This window comes from Rhipicephalus microplus, chromosome X (genome assembly GCF_043290135.1).
Source record: "Rhipicephalus microplus isolate Deutch F79 chromosome X, USDA_Rmic, whole genome shotgun sequence".
In the NCBI taxonomy this organism is placed as follows: domain Eukaryota; kingdom Metazoa; phylum Arthropoda; class Arachnida; order Ixodida; family Ixodidae; genus Rhipicephalus; species Rhipicephalus microplus.
The window spans coordinates 168,491,288-168,516,100 of record NC_134710.1 but is presented as its reverse complement, the minus strand read 5'-3'; the positions used below and the strand labels follow the sequence as shown (position 1 = coordinate 168,516,100).

At 46.4% G+C, this 24,813-nt stretch overlaps 1 protein-coding gene across 8 annotated transcripts in view; it reads left to right on the top strand.

The window, feature by feature from the left end:
• LOC119177140 (enhancer of mRNA-decapping protein 4) overlaps positions 1-1,320 on the top strand; it is a 99,823-nt gene extending 98,503 nt beyond the window's left edge. For all 8 annotated transcript variants that reach the window (XM_075878176.1, XM_075878184.1, XM_075878180.1 and 5 more), the window contains one exon: positions 326-1,320. In XM_075878176.1, coding sequence (XP_075734291.1) covers positions 326-509 — 184 coding nt within the window. In that variant the 3' untranslated portion in view covers positions 510-1,320. The remainder of the gene's footprint in view (positions 1-325) is intronic.
• Positions 1,321-24,813: the final 23,493 nt, after the last annotated feature.

Genomic DNA, 24,813 nt, shown 5'->3' with positions numbered 1-24,813 from the left:
CTGTAATAAGTTACATTTATAAAAAAATAGTTATAGTTGGTTAATTTTTTTTGTCATGTGCACAAGTCCGGCTGACATCAACTTAGGTATTTTTTTTTAGCATTCTGACTCCCTTTAAATTTATTTGACCCTTCTTGTGTTGGTTGACTATGCCCTTATCATTTAAGAAAAAATCTTATGTACTCTAAATTTCTGCAAAAGCCTGTTGAGTCTTTCAAACACCTTGTAGTTAAGAGACATTGTGGTGGTATGCCCCCTTCGGACCTTCTGGTGTAATGGTGACTTTCACTGTGTAAGGTATATGTTGCTTTATATTTGCTGGCAGATACCTGGAGGCGGCGGTGCTCAGCCTCGTTAAAGAAGGCACTGCCTCACAGTCCTCTGAAAAATGTGTCCTCACGCAGCTGTTCAACAAGATCGAAGAACTGCTGAAGCAAAACCCTCCCCGTGACATGGAGCGCATGGCCAAGCATCTCAATCTAGTTATTCAAAGCTCTCTTTGCTGCTAGCTTTCAGTACCTTTGTATGGCATCTGGGGAAACCAAAGTGTTCCTCCTTGATGGAGGACTTGTGTCTAAGTTTTTATAGTGTGCTGTGCCTGGCAAGTGGGCTTCATCGAAGTATCCATAAGAACTGTGCATTAAATATGGCAGAAGTTCAACTATTACTGTAGGCCTTAACTTTTCTCCGAGTGTTTTGAAGACCACCGCCTTCCTCACCCCCGTTTTCTAGTGGAAAGGAAGAGAAGAAAAGCTGTATAGTTTCCTATTTCCACATCATACTTGTTCACATTTCTGAGCATGAAACAGCCTGTACTGTACTTATTGATTGTATTATCCAAGACCTGTAGGCAATATTGCCTATAGTATTCAGTGCATCAAATTTTGCTTTTGGCAGTATTCCCTCTGCTCGCCCAGTTTGTATGGATTGGTATTATAAGTTTAATACTAGAGTTAAAACTAGGCTCTACTGATTCCTCTGTAAAAGCGTATACTGCAGTCAGCTTTTCAAAGCCAGACTCTTGGCAGATAATATGCTGAACTGTTGCATGTTGTTCAAGAGAAATAATGCCCCCTTTTTTATGGCTATATTTTCACTACTTCTTCGCGCAGCATTTCTATTCTCTCCTCCTTACTTGGGTTTCCAGTTAAAGTATGTTTAATCTCAACTATCAATTTAACACGATTCTTAGAATTCTTTTTGCTTCACAGTAACACTTGTGTTTTGCTCGACATTTGTTGTATTGCTAACTGAGAGCCCTTTTTCATTTGCTTTGTTTTTGTAGACTGAACTGAAATAAAGTTTTTATATTTTTATTGATTTGATGTAGACTGGGTTATTTGTAGTAGCAGAGATCTCAAATAGCAATTGAGTGATGATTGTATGGGTATTACAAGCTCCACCTTGTAATGTCTCATCAGACGGTTAATATATGCATGATTTATGCCAAATTTGGGAGAATTTGCATTGAAAGTAGGAACAAGCAGATTAAGTCAAAACATATTAGACCTGACATTTCTGTACATTGATTGATATGTGGGGTTTAATGTACCAAAACCACCATGATTATGAGAGACACTGTAGTGGAGGGCTCCGGAAATTTCGACCACCTGGGGTTCTTTAACGTGCACCCAAATCTCAGCACACAGGCCTACAACATTTCCGCCTCCATCGGAAATGCAACCGCCACAGCCGGTATTCGATCCCGAGACCTGCGGGATATTTATATACAATACGAGCCCTTAAATGGGACAATACAATACAATAGGGCAGTGTAATGTGCTTAGATATTTGCGTTGTTTGCTAGAAAGGTTCACTGAAGTGTTTTCTCTAAATGAAAAATTATGTATCAACATTGAATAACATTGAGGAGCTAGTACATGCTTTTGTACTTCCTGAAGCGTTTTTGCTTCCAAAGCATTGATAGTACTCAAAGCAGTACCACACTGCTTGTGTGGTGCAAGAATTCAGGCTAGCCCGCCACCTTTGTGCGGGTTTTGCCGCCTTTTCTGCCGGTCTCATGTCCCGACATGACTCCCCTCCTCCGCTGTCTGCTGCGCTGGGAGAGCGAGGAGTGGCGCTTAACCTCTCAGCCGGTAGCGGATGTCGACTGTGGCGCCGCGGGCGGGGTGTCTCGGGACGTTGCGCGTGCGCGCATCGGGAGTGAGTCAGATTTTTCCGAGACAGCTGACGGTAAGCACACTTTCCCTTTTCCGTCCGTCGACTCCCGTTGCATAATTGAAGTTTTTGCGCACACACACAAGGACACAGAAGAAGGGAACACAAGGACCAGCGCAGGTCCCGTTGTTTGTGGCTCGTCGGAGTTCGCTGACAGCGCCTCGCGCCCGAGGCCAACGCTCACCTTTTGTTGCCCCTTTGCGTAGGCTCGGCCGAAGAGTGGTACGGTGTCCTAGTGCGTGGCCAAGCTACGCCTACCTGTATTTCTCCGAAGCCAACGCGAGCGCTTTTGCCCTCGCTCGAGCGACCGGGCCTTGGTCCCGGACTCCCGGTGTCTCCGTGAATCACTTTTACCACGGAGACGTGCTCGCGGCACCTTGTGTAGTACTTCCCGCCTAACGTATCCCCCGCCACATAAATATCTCTCCGGAAGTGACCAGGCTTTGTGGCGCAGACTTCAAACGGCCACACTGACGACTCCTTTTCTTCTCTCCCTTTTTACACATAGTGAAACCTCACCTCATTGCAACTTATGTCCTAGCACTAGAGCCGACTTCCAGCACATATTTATGAATTGTCCAAACAAACCCAAGCCTCCGTGGCAAGGGTCAGAACACCAGGAGCGATGGGAGGCTGCTCTGCGCAGCTCGCAACCGGGTTTACAGCTCCGGACAGTGAGCTGGGCCAGAAGGGTCGCCGAAGCACAGCAGTGTCCGGCCACCTAGAGCGGCCCGAGGGCTCGTCGTCATCCTGATTCCACTTCCCCAAGGATTTCTTCGTGCATCAATAAAGTTGATTACCTACCTACCTCTCGCCCGTGGCGTGGACAGGCCCATTTGCTTTCCCGCCGCGCCTTTGCAACGGGCTGTACTGAGTTTATGTTGTTGCCACAGACAATGAAGTGTTGCAACCTTGAGCGGTATCGTGTTCTCGCCACGGCGACGGTTAACGCGTGCCCTGTGGCTCGGTAAGACCGGACCCACACCAGTGGCCGTTCTCCTGCGGGATAAGTGTCGCTACAGTAGGTAGATTCAAAAAGTGGTTTTTCATTATTTCCTACAACATTAAAAATTAATGTTTAGCGTAAAGAGCTCGGGTAGGTATTTTAAATGTACAAGGTTAAAACACCAGAGGGAGAACAACCGATAATGACAATTTGTCCTCTGCTGCTTCATGGAAGGCATGCACGGGATCGCGCGGTTTTGGGCAAGGTTCCGCTTGGTGTCACAGAACTTAGTTACCAGACTAGGGCACCAGTGTTGCAAGACTGCCGCCTAATCTAGGGTCAATATGTGCTCGTAGTTTTAGCTTTCCTGTAATGTTTTCTCATCGGCTATCGCTGTTTTTCAAGTGTACATGATGTGCCCGTAACCTACATGCCGCTTCAAGGTTCTCAATATTCTACCAGCGTTTGTGCTGTGCCTGTGTCACTATGTGCCCCTCCGGGGTTAATGCTCCAATGGTGCACAGACGGGGGGGGGGGTTGTAATCTCCTCCCCCAGAGGCCGACCTAACACCCTCCCCAATGTCCTTGTCACTGAGCCCCCTATATGTCAGTAGCGCACCGAGAGGGGGGAAGGGTTTTCACGGGTTATAACCCCCAGAAACCGACTGCCCCCCCCCCCCCCCGCCCCTCCCGTGAGTGTAGCATGGTTCTTGCTTGAGAATCCAACGTACATGCCTTGTTTCGAAGTTGTCGTTTCAATCCAAGAGGTAGCATGAGGGCGAAATGACTGATTCTAGAAATTATGTATTTACATTATGTTGTAGAACACCACATGGTTTGTTGCTCTGCATTCACTTCCACTAAAGCAGCTTTGTACAAAAAAAAATGCTTTCATTGGTTGACGGTCTGACTCATTTTATTCTTGCTGGAAGTCTAAGAAGGGCTGTGTACAATGACAATGCCCTGCGTGACTTGCAATGGTCATAGACTTTGGCGCTGTTACAAAAGACGGCGACGTCAACAGGGTCCCGAAGGCGCCACTGCTTCGAACCTCGCCGGGAAGGTTACTAGCCGTCTGGTAGCGTAGGTTTCTCAGCTCGCGACTGCTGCGCAGAGCTGATAGACGAGCGGACGAGACGACGGTGAGTTAAACAAGGTTTATGGACAGCATAGATACAGAGGCGTTACAAATTCGGCACTGGTGCCGACAGTTTAGAGACTCGAAGAGCCGAGCTCTCTTTCCTGACACATAAGTCAACTGCTCGCGACGCGCCGCAGGGCTTTTTTTGTAGGCACCGGGTGGATTCTTTGAGTAACCGAATGTCCAACCAGAAGCGCCGCTGGCCGTGAGCTCAGAATCCTCCAATGGGGCTTGCCGCTGGGCCGCGTCATTCTCATCAATATCCGGGGCCACTGCGCGTGGTTGCAGCCAAGGACGAGTGACGTCGCCACGCATTGCGTAAGACTCGCCAGACAGGAAGGCGCCGATTGCTTCGACGGGCTCGCTGTGCGTTGCACGATTGAACGGTGCCGCCGCGTGATGACGCCGTCGAGTTCGCGTCAGGCGATCTCGCGTGCTGGCCTTGACACACATTGCCTTTTTCAGAGGCATGGTCGTTTGGTGTGGACTCGCAGGAATAACAGTGCACAGGGCATATATGTGACTTCAATATGTATTACGCCTAGCAGCTCAACCAGCTGCACGCAATCCTACATGCATGTTCAGAACGGGATTTCGCAGTGTTGTTTACGATTTACATTATTTCGTTCACACGGTCAAATCTACTGCACTGACTTGCACACATACAAGTACCTGGTTCACCTGGACACTCCTAATGCAATTACAGATTATCGCAAGTGCATAGATATCACTAAAATTGTTCCTCTTCTGGGTTAGAGATCTCAAAAGGCTTGATTTATTGGCCCTAAAGAGGTGATGACCAGGAAGGAAGGAAGGAAGTATGTTTATTTACAGAAAGGCAGAGAGGTCGGCCTGAGCGATAGCTTGCTCTAGCCTGCTACTCTACACTGGGGGAAGGGAAAGAGGAAAAGAAAGATTAATGGATGACGATGGTGAGATAGAGAGGTGAGTATGTAGTGTTCTTTCTAGCTGAGACACATTTTGTAGCCGCGAACATAGTCCAGTTGTTTCTAAAAAGGTAATAACTGCTCTTGTGACCGCAGTTGCACTGTTGGTGTCTGGCCAAGGGCCCAACATGGTCTCATCAGTTAATGACCTACTGCGATATTGTTCAGTAGAAGAAATCAGTGTTTGTCGTTCACGTGCGTATGCTGGGCAGACACAAAATATGTGCTCAAGTGTTTCTGGCACATCACAGTGTTCACAATTAGGACCGGTGTCACTGCGACCGATGATATGTGCGTAACGCCTAGTGTACGCTACACCAAGACGAATGCGGTGGATCATACTTGTCAGTTGCCATTTCAATTTAGGGGGCATGCGGAACCTTATCTCCGGGTCCCATTTGTGAAGTCGCTGGTGTCGCCGTTCCGGTTTGGTCCAGTGCTGAAGTGTGTAGCTGCGCATCACGCAGCGAAGCAGGGCGTTCGTGTCAGCTCGTGAAAACGCAATGCGTACTTCAGGGGCACTGCTTAAGGCATTTTTAGCTTGAGCGTCTGCCTCTTCGTTTCCCATCACGCCGCAATGAGCGGGAATCCACTGGAAAGTTATAAGATGGCCATTTGTTGAAGCAACCTGAATAAGTTCTGTGATTTCTATTGCCAAGCGGTAATATGAACCTTGCTTCATGATGCAATTAATGGTTTGCAAAGCGGGTTTGGCATCACAGAAAATTGTCCAGGCTCGAGGTCGCTCTCCGGAAATAAACCTTATTGCCTCTCGGATAGCGACAAGCTCTGCGGCAGTTGATGTGGTTTTATGGTCCACTTTGAATCGTCGAGCGATATCCATGTCTGGGATGACAAAGGCTGCGGCGGAGGTGTTTAGTGTGGTGGATCCGTCGGTGTACACGTGCAGAGAATCGCTGTACGTTGTATAAATGTGATATAGGGTCAGTTGTCTGAGGCCAACAGAAGAAATGAGCGACTTCTTCGTAATTCCAGGTATCGTAAAAGAGATAGGTGGTTTAGGCAGAACCCATGGAGGCACTGCAGTGGCATTTGGCGGAGAAAACCTTGATGGTATAATATTTTCATGCCGCAATATTACTTTTGAGAAACTGCAATCTGGGTGAGTGGCGGGTAGTACTGACAGTGGGTGCTGTCTGTGTCTGCTCAGTAATCGGAGGTGAACTCTAAGTGACTCGCAGAGCATGTATACACTGATGGGACAAGCCCGAGCCTCTGCGATTGTCCCATTTGTTGAAATGCAGCGTGGTAGACCCAAGCATCTTCGTAAGCATTGAGCTTGAACACTCTCGAGTGTCTTCACACAACTAGGTCTCATATTGGAAAGCACCGGCATGCTGTATCGAATGTATCCCACAAATAGAGCATTGTATAATTGAAGTAGCGATGATTCTGATGGGCCCCATCTTGCTCCTGCTACGTGGCGAAGAATGAGAGCAAAGCTCTTCAATTTATATTTAAGTATGGCGACATGCCTCGTCCACGATAGATCTCTGTGTACGACAACCCCAAGGAACTTGTGGTGCGTTACAGCAGGTATCGCTGTCCCATTAATAAATATCGGGTATTGCGACATATGCTTGCGCGTGAACGCAAGCACTGCGCATTTGTCGATTGAAAGAGTGAGCCCCTGACGTCGTAGATATTTGTATGTGATCGTCACTGCACGCTGTAGTCGAGCTCGCAATTGCGGACGAGTAGTTCCGGATGCCCATATGCATATGTCATCAGCGTATGCAGTGATCTTCACCGTGCTGGGAAGTTCTGCTGCTAGGCCGATCATTGTGACATTGAATAGGATCGGGCTGAGAACTCCTCCTTGGGGAACACCACGATGAACCTTATATCGATCGGTGTCTCCGTTACTTGTCGTCATGTAAATGATGCGGTCCCTAAGGTAGCTAAAAATCCAAGTGTACAATCGTCCACCGATGTCGAAATCTTCCAGTGCTTCAAGGATCGCATGATGCAGCACATTATCGTAGGCACCCTTAATGTCTAAGAAGACCGCCGCCACTAGTCTGCGTCGGCTTCTTTCCTCTTCAACGCTGGTGATCAAGTCGACCACACCACTAATGGCAGATCGGCCTCTTCTGAAGCCGTTCATAAATGCAGGAAAGGAGTTGTTGCTCTCTAGAAGCCACTCTAATCGTGCCAGTACCATTCTTTCCATCACTTTTACGACGCAGCTGGCTAACGCGATTGGTCTGTAGGAGAAAAGTGCATAAGGACACTTCCCCGGCTTGAGCAATGCAATAATGCGACTGCATTTCCAGTTAGCTGGGACTTCTCCTGACTCTCATGAGGTGTTATAATGAGATAACAGGATACGTCGTGCTTGTGTATCAAGATGGTTGAGTGCAGCATACGTGATTCCGTCAGGTCCTGGTGCCGATGATCGGCGGGAGGCAGAAATCGCAGCGTCAAGCTCATGTATTGTAAAACGTACATCAAGGCACTCGTCAGACGATGGAGGCGCAATGGTAGTAAGAAGCTCATTAGTGGCAAGATCATCAGTGGTGTCCACGATGAGGCTACAGTAGTCACTGGCTATCTCAACTTCTGTCCGTCCCTGATGTAGAGCGACAGCTTGAAATGGTTGACGTTGTTGGGGAGTTGTCTGCAAACTTCGCACCACCCGCCAGATCTTAGATAGAGGTTGCCTGGGGTCCAGAGATCCACAGAAATTTCTCCAACGTTGCCTGTCAATCTTGTCAAGATGCCGAAGAACATGTCGTTGAGCTCGACGACAGGCGGAAAGGTCTGAAGGTGACTTCGTTCGTCTGTATCGGCGTTCGGCACGGCGACGGATTGCACGAAGGGCCTCGTATTGGGAGTCAACTGCTGATCTCTGCATCGGTAGGTTAACCTGTTTGGTTGTGTCACGCAGTGAAGAAGCAATGATGTTTTCTACCTCGGATGGATCAGTCGTGTGCTCACAGCCAGACTTGACAGATGCCTTGAACAGTGTCCAGTCGGTTTGACGGATGTAGCGTGTGTGCGTGCGGCGAAACCACCTGAACTGAACATAGGTTGGAAGGTGGTCACTGCCGCGAGTGTCCAAATCTGTGCACCAACATGCGGAAGACAGAAGGTTTCTGGAAACGAAACAGAGGTCGAGGCAGCTGCTGTAGGACGTGCCACGAACAAATGTAGGTGATCCGTCGTTGAGTACGCTTAGTCCATAGTTGTATATAAAATTGGCTAAATCCTTTCCGCGATGATTCGTTGTAGTGCTACCCCAGAGGGGATGATGTGCATTAAAATCGCCGATCACAATGTGTGGCCTTTGTGCTGCTTGAAGAATGGTCCCCAGGTGAAAGCAGTCCATCTGTGCGCTTGGGTGTATGTATCCTCCTATTACGGAGAATGTTCGCTTTTTATGTGTTATAGTCAGGCTCACGTAATCATTGCTGGTATGCGACGCGACTTCATGTCTCAAGAACGTCAAATCACAGCGTATACAAACGAGAACTTTGCTCGTACGTTGATCACTGCGGGACCAAATCTGGATATATCCAGATATACGAAAAGGTGAAACCATATTCGGTTCACATATAACGATAACAGGAAATTGATATTTAAAAACCCATTGTCTGAAGTCTGACAGACGGCCACGTAGGCCACGAGCATTCCATTGCATAACAAGCGACTGGCGCATGCGTTCTTCGAACATCAGTGCCATGTTCACTTACTGAAGAACCAGTAGAAGAGGCTCCAAAACCTCAAGTAGCTGCACAGCCGCCTTAGCAGAGGGAGTGTTTAGGCTGCTGAGAATCTTACGCATCGAACCCATCAAATTTTTAAGCATAGCCTTGACATCTGTGTTGTCCATCTTCTTGTCTTCTTCATTGTGGGTAGGGGCACTGTGTGATGATGGCGCTACCGTAGCTCTTAACGGTAGTGAAGGCCACTGAGTCTCCGACGTGGGGAGAGCCAATGACTGGTTACATTGTACTTGCGTGGACTGTATTGGCATTTGAGCATCTGTATTCTCCTTTTTGGCCGACAAAAGTAGGCTAGGAGGTGGTGAGGGCACGGTTTTGTGTGTCGAATTCGATAAGCTATGAGCACTGCTGCTTCGTTTGTCGCGAACGATGTTTACGGCGCCGTACAGCCCTTGCAGCTTCTCTGTGAGTGGAGTGGTCTCGAACCATCTTCTTCAGGATACTAATTTCATTCCTCATTTTGGGACATTCCTTTGATGTTGCGTCGTGGGCGCCTGAGCAGTTTGGGCATTTGGCCACAGCATTGCAGTTATCACCATCATGAGGGCCACCGCAATGCTTGCAGGTTACTGCACCCTTGCAAACTGCACTAACGTGCCCAAATTTCATGCATTTATGACATTGCAGAGGTTTTGGTACGTAAAGACGTACCGAGTGCCTCACGTACCCAACTTTTACATGTGTGGGTAACGTCTTCGACTGAAACACTACTTTAACACATCGCGTGCGTCCAAAGCGGTGGAAGCCAAGCACGGGAGCTGACGATGACAGCAGTTTCTCGAGACTCGAGTCTGTTATCTCCTCATCCACATCGTATATAACTCCTGTTGTCGTTTCTTCGTCGTACGCGGAGAATGCGCAAACCGGAATATTTCCTAATTGAACAATCGCTTTCAGCGTGTCCATTAAGGCCTTCGTAGTGACCTCCACGGACAGTATGTTCTTTCGGGTATTTATGCGTATTTCTACGACTTTCCCTGGAGCGATGAGCTCAAAGTACTCTGTCAGGCTCTGCCCATTTAGAGAGTTCAAGATGTCTGTCTTCGATGTCGGGACATACGAAATGGTGTACGACCGCATGCTACTCGCCTTTGTCTGTGCTGTGTTGTCACAGAGAGCAGCCTCTGCTTCGAGCTCTGTGAGTTTCCTAATTCTTTTGCCAAGATTTTTCAATAATCGACACACCTCAAAGGGGCGTTCCCCCTTATAATGGGGGATCAAAACCCCATCCAGAAACCGGGACCAGGCCGACCACATCATAGTGCATCTGACGCAAGTTCTCACCCCGGCCCAAGCGGGGCCCACGATGACAATTCTGATGACTCCTCCGTTGAAGATATGGCTTCGGACAGCGACTACGTGGTCGTACCAAGCCGACGCCTGAAGAGGTGATGACCAAGTTGCCAAGTAAACACATCATGTTGCTTTATATGTGCAACTTTCTTCAAATAACAAGTCATATAGCTCATCTTATAGAAATAAGTGCTTTCAAGTTCATTCAATGATATATTAGTCGCTATGGAAGCGAAACCCAATTAACCGTGGCGCACATTTACAGTTTTGACGCCAGTGTCAGTCTCATTACTTTTTCCCAAATCAATTAGAGTTTAGTGAACACGAATTATGTCTGTCATGTAGCTTGTTTTCCTTCCAATATTCAACAATAAGCGCACCACTTGGCGAAAGAAATCCTATTTGCAGCATAACTGAGCTCCCCAAAATACGAAATAAGAACGAAGGCACATGCGCCTTTCCAGATGCATGTGCGAGTCTTCTTTTTCTTGCATCGATACACACACACGTGTATATATATATATATATATATATATATATATATATATATATATATATATATATATATATATATATATATATATATATATATATATATATATATATATATATATATATATATATATATATATATATATATATATATATATATATATATATATATATATATATATATATATATATATATATATATATATATATATATATATATATATATATATATATATATATATATATATATATATATATATATAGTCATTCAGACTGGTACGGAATTCAGAGTGCGGTTCAATAACCACAGAGCCCACGCACGCAGTCTGCCAAATCTGCCTTTCTCCAAGCATCTGAACTTGCCAGGGCACTCATTCGAGAAAAGACGAGTCACCCTCCTCCAGTCAGGCTTCTGCGGGACTCGTGAACGGGAACAAAAGGCGTCATACTTCATCTACAAATTCCAAACACTAACACATTGTATCAATGAAAGCATCGGCAACCTATCCTTCCTTAGGTCGTGCAGTGGTGATATGGGACAGGAATCGAGTCTGGCGTAGATTTCATGTTTTTTTAATTTTTAAATCTTTTAAATTTTGTAATAGCTTTCAAATTTTAAAAGATTTTCATTTTTTTGCCTAATAGTTATCGGGGGAATGGACCAACCGAAAAAAAATTTCCATGTACTATTCGTATATGTTCCTTTCTTGTGTGATTTTTATTTCTTTATTAGTTTATTAATATTTTGATCCTATTTATTTCATTTTTGTGTTACTTCTTGTATGTCTCTGAGTTTCTGGGTTTGTGCACATATCTATCGCACAATACCACCCATTGCATTATGTTTGTTATTATATGTTTCATTTTCACTGTTCACATTTCTTTATATTTTCTTTGCCAAGTGGGAGAACCCAACCAGCACCAGCCGATTTCAACCACAGGCGCTTCGGGGAGTGCTTCAAAGGGGCTGTAGACCAGCACGCAGTCATATTGACAACGTGTGCCTTCCCGCCCTGGATGTCGCCTTTCTTTCTAAACCGCCTTGTGGGCTTTCACCATCTTTGCCCCGAAATCTGCCCCCTCCCCCCCATATGGAATGTTTCAGTATAGTTTCAGTGAAAACGAAACACATGGTTCTCCTTCCCTCTTTCCAACTGACCACAGAAGGGTCCGAATCAGGCACTCTCCCTGCCGGAGTCCCTCTTCTTGCTACAGGTAATTGCCTGCCTTCTAAGCTCACCCACAATGTCCCTCCGTGACCTTCAAAGACGCGTTGCGGAAGCTGCCCTATCCCCCTCTTCCTTTGTCCTCCTACCCCCAGTTTCTTTTTCTTTTTTATTTTTTATTTTTTTCTCTTTCTTGGTTCTTTTTGGTTTGCTCCAGGAAATGCGACGAGGAAGAAACTTCGGCATTGCATATGTCACCACTGTAAAACACCACGAATTTGCCGCTCTCTCCCGTTTCCTTGTTGCAACACCATGTCGATGCGGCATGTTCGCATAGCATCGCACTTGTTCGCAAAACCTGACGAAGACCAGTCCACCACCGGTCGAAACCGTTGGTAATAAAATTAAGACAACTGCTAAGTTGTGTTTCCTCTCTCTCTCTCTCTCTCTCTCTCTCTCTCTCTATATATATATATATATATATATATATATATATATATATATATATATATATATATATATATATATATATATATATATATATGAGATATGGCACAACGGGAGCGTTGTCAACAAGGATAAATATATTTACTTCCCAACAGTTTCGGGAGGGGTCCTCCCTTCATCAGGGGATGAGTTATACTGACATGAGCTTCCAAACTTCGTTGCTGCCGCGTCCCTCTCGCCTTGAAACATGTTTGCGAGAGTGAGAGGGAACTAGAAAAAAAAGGGGGGGGGAGAAAAAAGACGAAAAAGAAAAGAAGGAAAAGAAAGAAAGTAAAAAAGAGGAAGAACCACTGTCAACACTGAGAACGAAGCCAACTGTCCGTCTACAGGCTGGTGCACACCGGCGACTAGCAGCGGTCGCGCGACCATTTGCGACTGGTCGCAACCAGTCGCGAACGGTCGCAAACGGTCGCAAAGCGACTGCGTTGGTCAGTCGCTTCTTGACCGATTTTTCAGTCGCGCGACTGCAGTCGCAAAGCTGCTTAACCAATCAGCGATGCTCAATTTTTTTTTTTTCATTGCGCTGGCTTCCTGCCGCCAGATACAAACGAGTGCGTTCCTCTGGGTCTGTGGCACCATGGCCACCACGGAATACTTGGCTTGGAGATGGCGGGCCGCAGCAACTCGAGCAAATTGTCGAATTTACGTGGTGGCATTTGCAAGAAGCTAAACACCGTCAAAGTAAAGAGAAAATAAATTGTGCACTGTCTTTTCTCCGTATTCGGAAACTTTTTTTTTGTCTTGAACTTGACTTGTCAGCGCATTCAACGCAGCGTGTTTGGAAGGCGTTTGTACTTCATGCCTTGGCAACGACTTAAGACTCCACGTTCGAGACGCATTTGTGTTGCATTGTAAGCTGTGGCAAGTCAAGGGAAATTTAAGGATGGTTTCTGAATACGTACGACTCTCGGAAATACTCCTCGTCGTGTCAGCGCAGCTCTGAAGGCAGGCGGCTTGCATGGCCGGTCAATTCCCGCGATCGAAAGGATGGTCACATCCACCACCAGCTTTTTTTTTCTTTGGAGGCATCTGTGATGCCAGCGCTGACACCATGGCACAGTGCATCAGCACCATGAAATTGTCTTGTTCTTCGCTTGAATCGAACTTGACGCTGTTGGGAACGCTGTGCGAGAACGGACTCAGCTGGCGGCGATCAGCTGATCGCGCCGGTCTCAGGAGTTTTCGCTCATAACGAGATCCGGACGTGACTATACGGTTCATATCACGTGCTGTTCAGTTCTTGACGTGTGTCGGGCCACCCAAGATTGTCGCCGCGGTGCCGGGAGGGTCCGTGACGGCGTGCATAAAGAGAGGGGTTTCCCCGTAATGGGTCGGGCGGCGTGCGTAAAAGAAGGAATTCCCGTTAATGGGTTGGTCGGCTATTTACCTTTAATATATATATATATATCCCCTGATGAAGGGAGGACCCCTCCCGAATCCCGAAACTGTTGGGAAATAAATATATTTATCCTTGTGGACAACGCTCCCGTTGTGCCATATCTCATACCTTCACGAAGACTAACTGGCCCATTGAATTATTACTCCCACTACACACACACACATATATATATATATATATATATATATATATATATATATATATATATATATATATATATATATATATATATATATATATATATATATATATATATATATATATATATATATATATATATATATATATATATATAGCCCAGTAGATCCTCCGTGAGCGGTCACAACGTGGTTTATTTCGACGTTACGGCCTATAGAGTCTGGCCTTCATCAGGATTAAAGGTACAGTTTGTTGGTGCTCAGCTTTATACAATCTCAAATCAGAGGGCAAGGAAAGAGGAAAAAGACAGAAAAGAAAAAAAGAAAAGAAAAAGAAGGAAAAAGAGAAAAAAATGAGAAAAATAGTATACGGTGGACTCCCCTCGGGCGCCCCCCTTCCACTCTTCCTTCCACTTCCCCCTTCATCTCTCTCCAACTTCTCCCCTTCACCTTTCTGATGTCAGTGGTCTGTGTATGCTTCCTTTCACTAACGCATTCCTCCCGACCAGACGGCGCCTCCTGGCACTGGCGGTTCGGTGTGGGGCAAAAAAGAGCTTTTTTAGGAAGTGCTAAGCCTTTAACTACTCGGAGTCCCGTCAACATTTCGTCGTCGAAAGAGGGGTGCCGCGTATTGTGGCAGAGGCTGGTAAGCGGGCATTTTAGGAAGTTCTAAGCCTTTAACTACTTGGCGCCCTGTCAACATTTCGTCGTAAAAAGAGGGGTGCCCCGTATTGCGGTAGAGGCTGGTAAGCGGGCGCAATGCGAATTTTTTGCCCGCTTCTGGATTACGCGTGCAGTGGGGGCCTCCCGGCTGTGCACAGGGTTGCTGTTGGGCATGTCATGCATGGCACAATTGATTGGGTAGTAAAGTAAAACAGAAAACAGACGACAGCTGCACTTAGGAAGAGTAGTTACACTTGGAATTGTTTTGAGTTGTGCAGTGCCCTTCGCAGCTGCAGTGCCGTGAACTCAGTTACTATTTTCATTATTGCCGTTATTGTTTTCTAATGCTTTAACTGCTGCAAGTGTACCAGGATTCTCATTTATTCCTCTATCGAGGGTGTTAAATCGGTAGATAAGGTATGACTCTCGTTGTTCACGTTCTCGATTTGATTGAAATCCCGTCTCTAAGAGCGTTACTGATAGTTTGTCGAATGCATGGTCGGAAAGATTGAGATGTTTTGATAGAGGTAGACTTGGGGCTGATTTCGCTTGGGCTCTGTGATTATTGAAGCGAATCCTAAATGGTGTTTCTGTTTGTCCGATGTACTGCATACCACACACGTGGCATTCGACTAGGTATACCACATTAGAAGAATCGCATGTTAGGTTTCCTCATATGTTAATCGAAAACTTGGATTGTGTGCTGGTTGCTTTGTCTGTTTCTCGCATCGCCTTACATACAAGACATCGTGGCTTTAAACAAGGTCGGCATGAATTATTGGGGGGTAATGTGTTAATTTGGGAGTGGACAAGGGTGTCTTTGAGGTTACGTGGTCGTCGGTAAACGACGCCTGGAGCGGATGGGAATGCGCGTTTCAGGCGTTCACTTTGTTCCAGAATGTTGTAATGTCGTTTAAGGATTTTGTTTACATTGGGGAAGTTTGTGCTGTAAGTCAAGCAGAGGTTTGTTCGTTGTGGGTCTTCTTGTGGTGGTCGCTTCATAAGTAAGTCTTCACGCTTTAGTTTTCTCGCTTTTTGAACAGCGTCATTAATTACATGTGGGGGGTATTTTTGTTTCTCGAGCATAAGTTTTAGCCTCTGTGAGCTCGTGTCAAAGTCAGCGTTTCTAGAGCAGATTCGCTTAAACCGGTGAGCCTCGCTGTATGGAATACTGTTTTTACAGTGGCGTGGGTGATCGCTGTGGTAATGGAGGTATTGTTGTCGATCCGTTGGTTTGCGATATAGGGTTGTAGAGAGCTTCTCTTCTTCTATCGTTATCGTAACATCAAGAAAATTTACGGTTACATGCGAGTATGTGTGTGTGAAGTGTATGTTCGGACGTACAGCACTGTAAGTGTCGATAAAGCTGAGAAGTTCGTCCTCGCTGTGGGTCCAAATAAGAAAGATGTCGTCTATGTATCTTCTGTATAACATTGGTTTCAAGGAACTTTGTTGAAAAAAATTCAGATTCTAGCTTTCTCATAAATATGTTGGCATAATTGGGTGACATTTTAGTGCCCATAGCGGTCCCGCTGATTTGTCCAAAATACTCTTGGTTTATCTCGAATGAATTTAATTTGAGGACCATCCACGTCAAAGTTGCGATGGCAGAGAAATCTGGGGTGTTAGATTGTCTATGGTTTGTGTACATGTTTTGTAATGCAGCTATGCCGTCATCGTGAGGAATATTTGTATATAATGAAGGGACATCAAGAGTAACCAAGTACGAGTTTTTCGGCACACACAGACCTGCAATGTCTCGAAGAAAATGTGTGGTGTCTTTTATGTACGACGCGAGGGTGCATGGAATGTGGCTTATTAGTTTGTCCACGTACCCTGATATGGATTCAGTTATCGTACTGATGTCTGATATGATTGGTCGACCTGGGTTACCGGGTTTATGAATTTTTGGGAGGATGTAGAAGCGACCTGGACGAGGGTATATATATATATATACATATATATATATATATATATATATATATATATATATATATATATATATATATATATATATATATATATATATATATATATATATATATATATATATATATATATATATATATATATATATATATATATATATTATATATATATATATATATATATATATATATATATATATATATATATATATATATATATATATATATATATATATATATATATATATATATATATATATATATATATATATATATATATATATATATATATATTGTAAAGGGGGTTTATTGAAGGAGCTGAGCAAGTGAGTGGTAGCTCGAAAGGAACGCAGGCGGACCCTGATGACGGTGCTCGATCGCCGATCTCGTGCCTTTTTCTTGTGGAGATGATAGTTGAGCCGATGGTATCAACGTCTTTCTTATTCACTATAATTACCCCCAGCAAAAAAGATGAAGCCATCCTGGCAGTCTAACACGTGGGGACAAGCGGGTTGAAGTAGGGCTTGGGATGGTTTAGGTGAACAATATCACGTTTACACCGGCAACGGTCAATCGGTGGCGTGAGGGGTTAAATGGCGTAGTTCACGGGTGAGGTACGCTCGACCACGCGTTTGGGACCATGATAATTAGAGAGTAGCTTGGGTGATACACCAGGGGCGCAGGGTGGTACATGCAGGCATACAAGTGCTCCAGGAACGAACGTTGGTGCAGAACGATGGTCGTCCTCACGGGTCTCCTCCTGGTGCTGTTGGTAGGCTGTAGTAAGCCGCTTGGCTAGCTTGCGGCACTCTTCTGCGTAGCGAGCGGCTTGTGAGAAAGGCGTGCATTCGGAGGGATCTGGCGATGGTGTGCGATGGTTGGCGACCGTACAGGAAAAAAAAAATGGGGAAAACCCGGTAGTGACTTGCGTAGCGGTGTTATACGCGTATATCACTAATGGAAGGACGAGGTCCCAGTTTGTTTGATCAGAAATGACATGCGTTGCGAGCATGCCCCTTAGAGTACAATTAAACCGCTCAGTCAAACCGTTCGTCTGTGGGTGGTAGGCTGTACTCTTCCGGTGTACAATATGGCACTGCTGAACAAGTGCTTGGATTACATCGGAGAGGAAAACACGCCCACGGTCACTGAGAAGTTCGCGAGGAGGACCATGACGAAGCACAAAACGATTGAGTATGAAAGTTGCGACGTCTTGTACTGCAGCTGTGGGGAGAGCAGCAGTTTCAGCGTACCGTGTAAGACGATCCATGGCCACGATAGCCCATCGGTTGCCTGCCGTTGTCAATTGTAGTGGTCCGTAGAGGTCAATTCCTACGTGGTCGAATGGGCGGTCTGGGCATGAAAGTGGCTGCAATGAACCTGTTGCAGGATGTGGCGGGTTTTACCGCTGCTAACTAACATTCGTGGCAGCCGCGAATGAACTGGCGGATGAAGATAAACATTCCATGCCAGTAATACCTTTTTCGTAGGCGCTCGTAGGTCTTGAAAACACCGGCGTGAACACAGTGCGGGTGGGAATGAAACGACGCGCAGATAGTAGAGCTCAGCGTTCGGGGAATGACTGTAGCCATTTTCTACCATCTGCTGAATAGTTGCACCGGTACAAAAGGCCATCCCGAATACTGAAGTGCGGAGTCTGGTGGCGCAGGGTTCGAGTGGTTGGAAGCGTTGGTGCCTCCGATAAGGCGTCAAGAAGCGAAGCAATCCATGGGTCATTGCGTTGTGCAGAAGAAATGGTATCCTCATCAGGAGCTGAACGTGTTGTCTGAGGAAACAGATGCTATGTCCGGGGATGAAGGAGATCGCGACAGTGCATTAGCATCGGTATGCTTGTGGCCGGAACGATATACAACGCGGGTGTCGTATTCTTGAAGCCGAAGAGCCCAACGGGCAAGACGACGTGATGGATCCTTGATCGAAGACAACCTGCATAATGCGTGGTGGTCCGTTGCTACATCAAAAGTACGGTCATAAAGGTATGGGCGGAACTTGACAAGCGCCCAAACGATCGCCAAGAATTCCTTCTCGGTGACGCTGTAGTTCGATTCAGCTTTGGTGAGAGTTCTGCTGGCGTAGGCAACGACATACTCGGTGAATCCAGGCTTGCGTTGCGCGAGAACCGCACCGAGGCCGACACGACTGGCGTCGGAGTGGACCTCAGTTGCCGCAGTAGGATCGAAATGACGCAGTATTGGCGGTGAAGGGAGGAGACGACGAAGGGTACAGAGGGCTTGGTAACACTCAGAAGACCATGACGAAGTATCAGAGGCGCTGCCTAGAAGTTCGGTCAAAGGCGCAATGATACAGGCGAAGTTGTGTGCACGAACCGGCGAAAGTAAGATCATAAACCCACAAAGCTCCGTAACTGGTTCACAGTCGTTGGTTTGGGGAAGTGGGTGACAGCACGTAATTTAGCTGGGTCCGGAAGTATACCGTCCTTTGATACGACGTGACCGAGAATCGTAAGTCGCCGAGCAGTGAAGTGGCACTTCTTGAGGTTGAGTTGGAGCTGAACATTCTTCAGGCACGTGAGGACGTGTTCAAGGTGCTCGACATGTGTTGCGAAGTCTGGCGCAAAGACGACAATATCGCCGAGATAGCAGAGACATATTTGCTACTTCAAATTCCGAAGAACCAAGTCCATCATGCGCTCAAAGGTGACAGACGCATTGCAGAGGCCGAAGGGCATCACATTAAACTCATATAGACTGTCGGGTGTCACGAAGGCTGTTTTTGGTCGATCGGCATTTGCAAGGGGGACCTGCTAGTACCCTTACCGCAAATCTAATGATGAAAAAAAAAACTCGGCACCTTGTAAAGTATCAAGGGCATCGTCAATCTTGGGTAAAGGATACGCGTCTTTTTGAGTGATCTTATTTAGGCGCCGGTAATCCACGCAGAAGTGAATGGAACCATCTTTTTTTTAAGGAGCACTACAGGTGAGGCCCATGGACTTTGTGAAGGTTGAATGACACCGCGTTGCAGCGTATCGTTCACCTGTTCGATAATAACTTGGCGTTCTGCCGCGGAAACACGGTATGGTCATTGCCGTAAGGGCGCATGGGAGCCGGTATCGGTGTAATGTATATAGAAGTGCGGCCAAGTGAAAGTTGAACAACATCGAAAGATTCGCAGTACTGGTGCAGAAGTCGGAGGAGTTCAGATCGTTCATATGGTGGCAGTCCATCTGTGATCGCCGAATCGAACACTTTCGAAGCCTGTAGGTCAGAGTGGTTAAGAGCACTGACGGCGGCGAGGTCACTTCGGGATGATTCTTGTTGTACGGTAAAAATTTGTCCATTATCAATGGGCTGTACGCATCCAAGAGATTCACCTTTAAACAGTTTGGTGGTATGCGGAAAGGGATGGGTTAGGCAGAGAGCACTGGCTCCATTAGAAATTGAGAGGGCAGAATAAGGGAGCAGAAGTGGTTTCCATCTTAAAAAGACGCTTGATGGCTCAAAGAATGCTACTTCATCACACATGCCGTCGGAGACCACAGGGAGCAAAACAATTGTTGTCGGGGGAATGTCAGTGTCTTCTTTGACAACTAGCTTGTGCTCGGCTTGATTCGTGTGGTCGTAGGGTTGGCCGAACAACGGAAGCAGTTCAAGTTCAAAACGGGCACAATCTATAACGGCGTGATTACGCGATTGGAAATCCCAGCCAAGTATGATGTCTTGAGAGCAGGAGGAAAGGGCGATAAACTCAACAATGTAGTGGTCCTCCGCAATTGTGAGTCGGGCAGTGCAGGCGGCTATAGGTCAAACAGGTTCTCCATTTGCTGCACGTAAGGACGTCATATCAAGCGGCGTGGTCACCTTTCAGAGCTTGCGGCAAAATTTGGCGTCTATAACAGACACAGCGGCACCGGTATCCACAAGAGCGTATGCATGGTCGCCGTCTACAAAAACTTTGACGATATTTGACGGCAAAGTGAAAGGACTTGAACTTTTATAGCGCAGTTCTTGCCTCCTGAACTTTTATGGCTAGTTTCCCTCATTTTAATTGGGGGGCTGGTCGTGGACGCATGGGTAACAAGGAGTGACAATTGGGTGCAACGTTTCTAGGTAAGTTGCAAAACTCTCCGCGTCAGACTACTCGACACAAGGTGCCGGGACAGCTTCCGGTTTGGTGGCACTGGCGGCGCAACAAGCTTCCGCTAGCAGACGAAAACACGTAGTCGTCGTGGCAAGACGCCGTGGCGGCCGTTCTGAAAGAGCTTTGCCAACAGTATATTATCGAGATTTGTTGTGCTGCCGTAGAAACTTAATACTGCGTAATATTTAGCGGTGTAAGGCAAATATAGTATAATTATGGCTTTCTGAACTGCCCACAATAAACAATGCTTGATATATATATAGCATAACATACACGAGTCTTTCGGTTAGTTGCTAGTTGGCGTACGTTCGCAATAGATTTTTAGGCGCGAAAAACCCAATCACAGTGTCTTGCATCGTCTCTTGTGGCTGTGTTTTTTGTGCTTGAAGATAAATTACAACTATGTGGCGCAATCTCGTGGCTTTTGTCTGGTTATGTAAACAGCTTTTTTTTTCACGTCAGTCACATTCTTTAGCAACTTAGACCATCGAAAAGCTACGCGTGCGGCCATTATCTTGAGAATGTCTTCCCTCTGCTTCTTCTTGAGTTTCTCTAATAATACCTGTTAACACAGCTGCAGCCAAAGCTTCGAGCAGAGACCACACTTTGGGGTATCGGTGAGCACTTCGTAGTCATTACTCACGATTCTGCCTGCTGATGCACTGGGACAACATGAACACACTTTCAGCGTTTCTATGTCCTCCAGAAGTTCGGCCAATTGGGTGATGGTATCTGCATTGCCAGGCGACTTGGCTAAGCGATAGTGACGGCTGCTAATGGTGACTGTCATGTCTTCTGCGACGACAACGCATTTCTCCACTAATAGCGCTCTTTTTTTTTCTTTGAGCCCTAGAAACACCACAAGACGTTTTGTCTCACCATTCTCAACAACGTTCCGCCAGCATGCAAAAAAAGAAAAACGTTTTTTATATCTTGAAGCGAAATGACGCCACTAGTTGACGGCATGTCGAGACTTATTTCACTGTCTTCGAGCTCAGTGCTCGGAGATAGTCTATTCTTTTTTTTCGATGATATTCTAGAAAATACTCCACTCCTATCAGGTAGCTTTCGTTTCTTTGTCGTGGGCCCCGCGACAAAAGTAAGCGGGCGAATTCGGGGTAAGTGAGCGAATTCGGGAATATTCGTGGAACGCATCATTCGACGAGGTCCCACTTGCCTCTGGTGATTTGTACATTCTTACCATATGACGTGAGTGAAAGTCTTCAGGATGTCCTTCTCATGAAAGTGCATATCACACACATGTGAGGTGCCGGGCAGTTTCTTATTTACAAGAGGAATAGCGTGGTCCCATACCTCTCGCTACTCAGGTACACGTTGGCACAAAAGAAATGTCGTGGTGTCTCTCATTTCCTGTAGCTACTCTACAGCCGGAAACGCAACATCTGGGCATGGTGAAAACACTCAACACATACAAAGCAGAACAGGGCGCGCTAAAGCATAAAACTGTTCACGCAGAAAGAAGCCTCCACGGATAAAGATGCACCGCAACATGCAGAGCCGATGTAGGTTACGGGAATGACACGAGCGAGCATGCAGTGAGTGAATCCGGATGCGACAGCAGCACCACATTTATCGCTGGCAGTGGCGACGCCGCGCAACACCGCTCAGTTTTGCAACTTACCTAGTTCTAGAAACGTTAGTTCTACAAACGTTGATCGGGTCAAGGTGAGCGACGAGACGAAGTTGCCGGATAGTCACGGGAAGACGTGTTTGACTGATGATCCGAACTTTCGTAACCAGAAATGGGGTCGGTCCATGTGGTTGCTCCGTGATCGGGAATCAGTGTAGCCGGGCACGCAACGACGGCAGTATCGGGAGATATGGCCAGGTCCGCCGCACGCAAAACAGATCGGCCGGTTATCGCGCGTTCGCCAGGCATTTGGAGCGAGGGGCGCCGACCACGCGGCATACGGCTGAGTCGAGGCTGTAGTAGCGAGGGGAGGAGCCCATGCGACGGAAGACTGAGTAGGAGCGGGGACATGCGGCAGTCCATTGAACAGCGAGGACTGGTGTGGCTGCTGCCTGCGTCAGCATAAGTAAGAGGCGCGGCGACAACTTGCTGCTGAAAGAGCACTGGCATATATCCTCGGCAATCTGGTCCTGAAGCACATGTCGGAGCATGGGAGCTAACGGGGTCGGTGGTCGCACTTGCTGCTGCTATGGGAGTTCTTGGTGCTGAAAAAACGGCAGGAGGGAAAGCTGACGTGCGACCTCCTCACGCGCAAAGTCCTTCATTTGTGCTAGAAGGCGGGAGTGGTCAGGCATGACGTCCAGTGCAGCGAGTGGTTGGTTGGGCTGAAATGGACGACGGGTGAGAGCTCGTTGCCGTCGCAATCCGTCTTAGCTCTGGCACAAAGTTACCACATCAGACACCGTGCCAGGAGACTTCGCAAGGAGCATATGAAATACTTCGTCATCGGCATCTTTCATAATATGCTAGATCTTGACACTTTCGCTCATAGCGGCATAGACGCGCCTGCAGATATCGAGTATGTCTTCTATATAGCAAGTAAACGTTTCGCCAGGTTTTTGTGCCCGTGTACGCAGGCGTTGTTCGGCGCACAACTTCCACAAGGCAGGGCGACCGAAAACCGAGAATATTGCCTGCTTGAAAGCGGCCCAGTTTTCGAGCTCGGATTCATGGTTTGTGTACCACAGCTTCGCCACATTAGCCAAGTCAAAGTTGACGGTGCTCAACTTAGTAGCGTCATCCCACCTGTTAGACTTAGCAGCGTCATCTCACCTGTTAGGTTCCCTGACTTTTTCGTAGGACGACTCGACGTCCTGGTTATCGGTGCCCGAAAAAATCAGTGGGGGGGGGGGTCTCGCTGGTGAACCGGGCCGGGGCAAGTAGCGGCCGCGAGAGGTGCTGTCTGTTGGGCAGCGTCAACTTGCATGGTCGACGGCAGGATGCGAGATCGGAGTTCCAGGGCGTAGGTGATGTAGTTACCCAGCACGATCCACGAAATGTAAAGGGGGTTTATTGAAGGAGCAGAGCAAGTGGGTGGTAGCTCGAAAAGAACTCAGGTGGACTCAGATGACGGTACTCGATCGCCGATCTCGTGCCTTTTTCTTGTGGAGATGATAGTTGAACCGATGGTATCAACGTCTTTCTTCTTCACTATTATATATATATATATATATATATATATATATATATATATATATATATATATATATATATATATATATATATATATATATATATATATATATATATATATATATATATATATATATATATATATATATATATTTATATATATATATATAACGCTACAACGGGAATTAAATTTTGAGATATCTCGCAACATGCATTCACGTGACTACAAATCTCGTAACATCACGTGACCTGCTAACGTTACCACCAAGAACCACTTCACAGTGAGTGGCGTGATTGAAATCACAATATCGCATTACAACTTGAGATGTGTCCATTAAAATCTTGTGGTAACATGGAGGAAGGAAAACTTCGTTACTCCACTAGTGCAGCCATGGCCACGTCTGTGTAGAGCACGCGAACAGCCGGCACTCTGCGAGGCGAAACCTCGGGGCAGTATCCGGCTCTGACGTGGTCAGCCTGACAACTAGGCAGTGAATGCTGCTGATAGACCACTTCAGAGCCCGAAACTGCCTCAAGGTTTCGGCCCGCAGAGCAAAAACCGGCTGCTCGAGCGCTCTACACAGACGTGGCCACGGCTGTACACAGATACCGAGGCTAATAAAACACACTGTAAACGCTTTCTCTTACGTACAGTATAGTACTGCAGACAGCCCTGCAGCGCAATGTGCCAAAGATACTGCGAGCTGCTGTACAGCTTCCATACTTTCATTGGGCCCGTCAAGTGCGCTCACATATATATGTGAGCTTACTTGACGTGCCTATTGAGATGTATGGAAGCTGTACTGAAAACGACGTTCCGTATGCGATGTACAATAATTCCGTATGTTTCCGTAAAAATCTTACGGAAATATATGGAAAATATATGGGAAACATATGTATTCTGTAGGGTAACATACGGAATTATGTTAAGCTACGCACATTGTTGTTAAGCTACGCACATTGTTAGCTCCACTTGAATTCTGAATTATGATGGATACTATTGCACTTCTTGATTCATTAA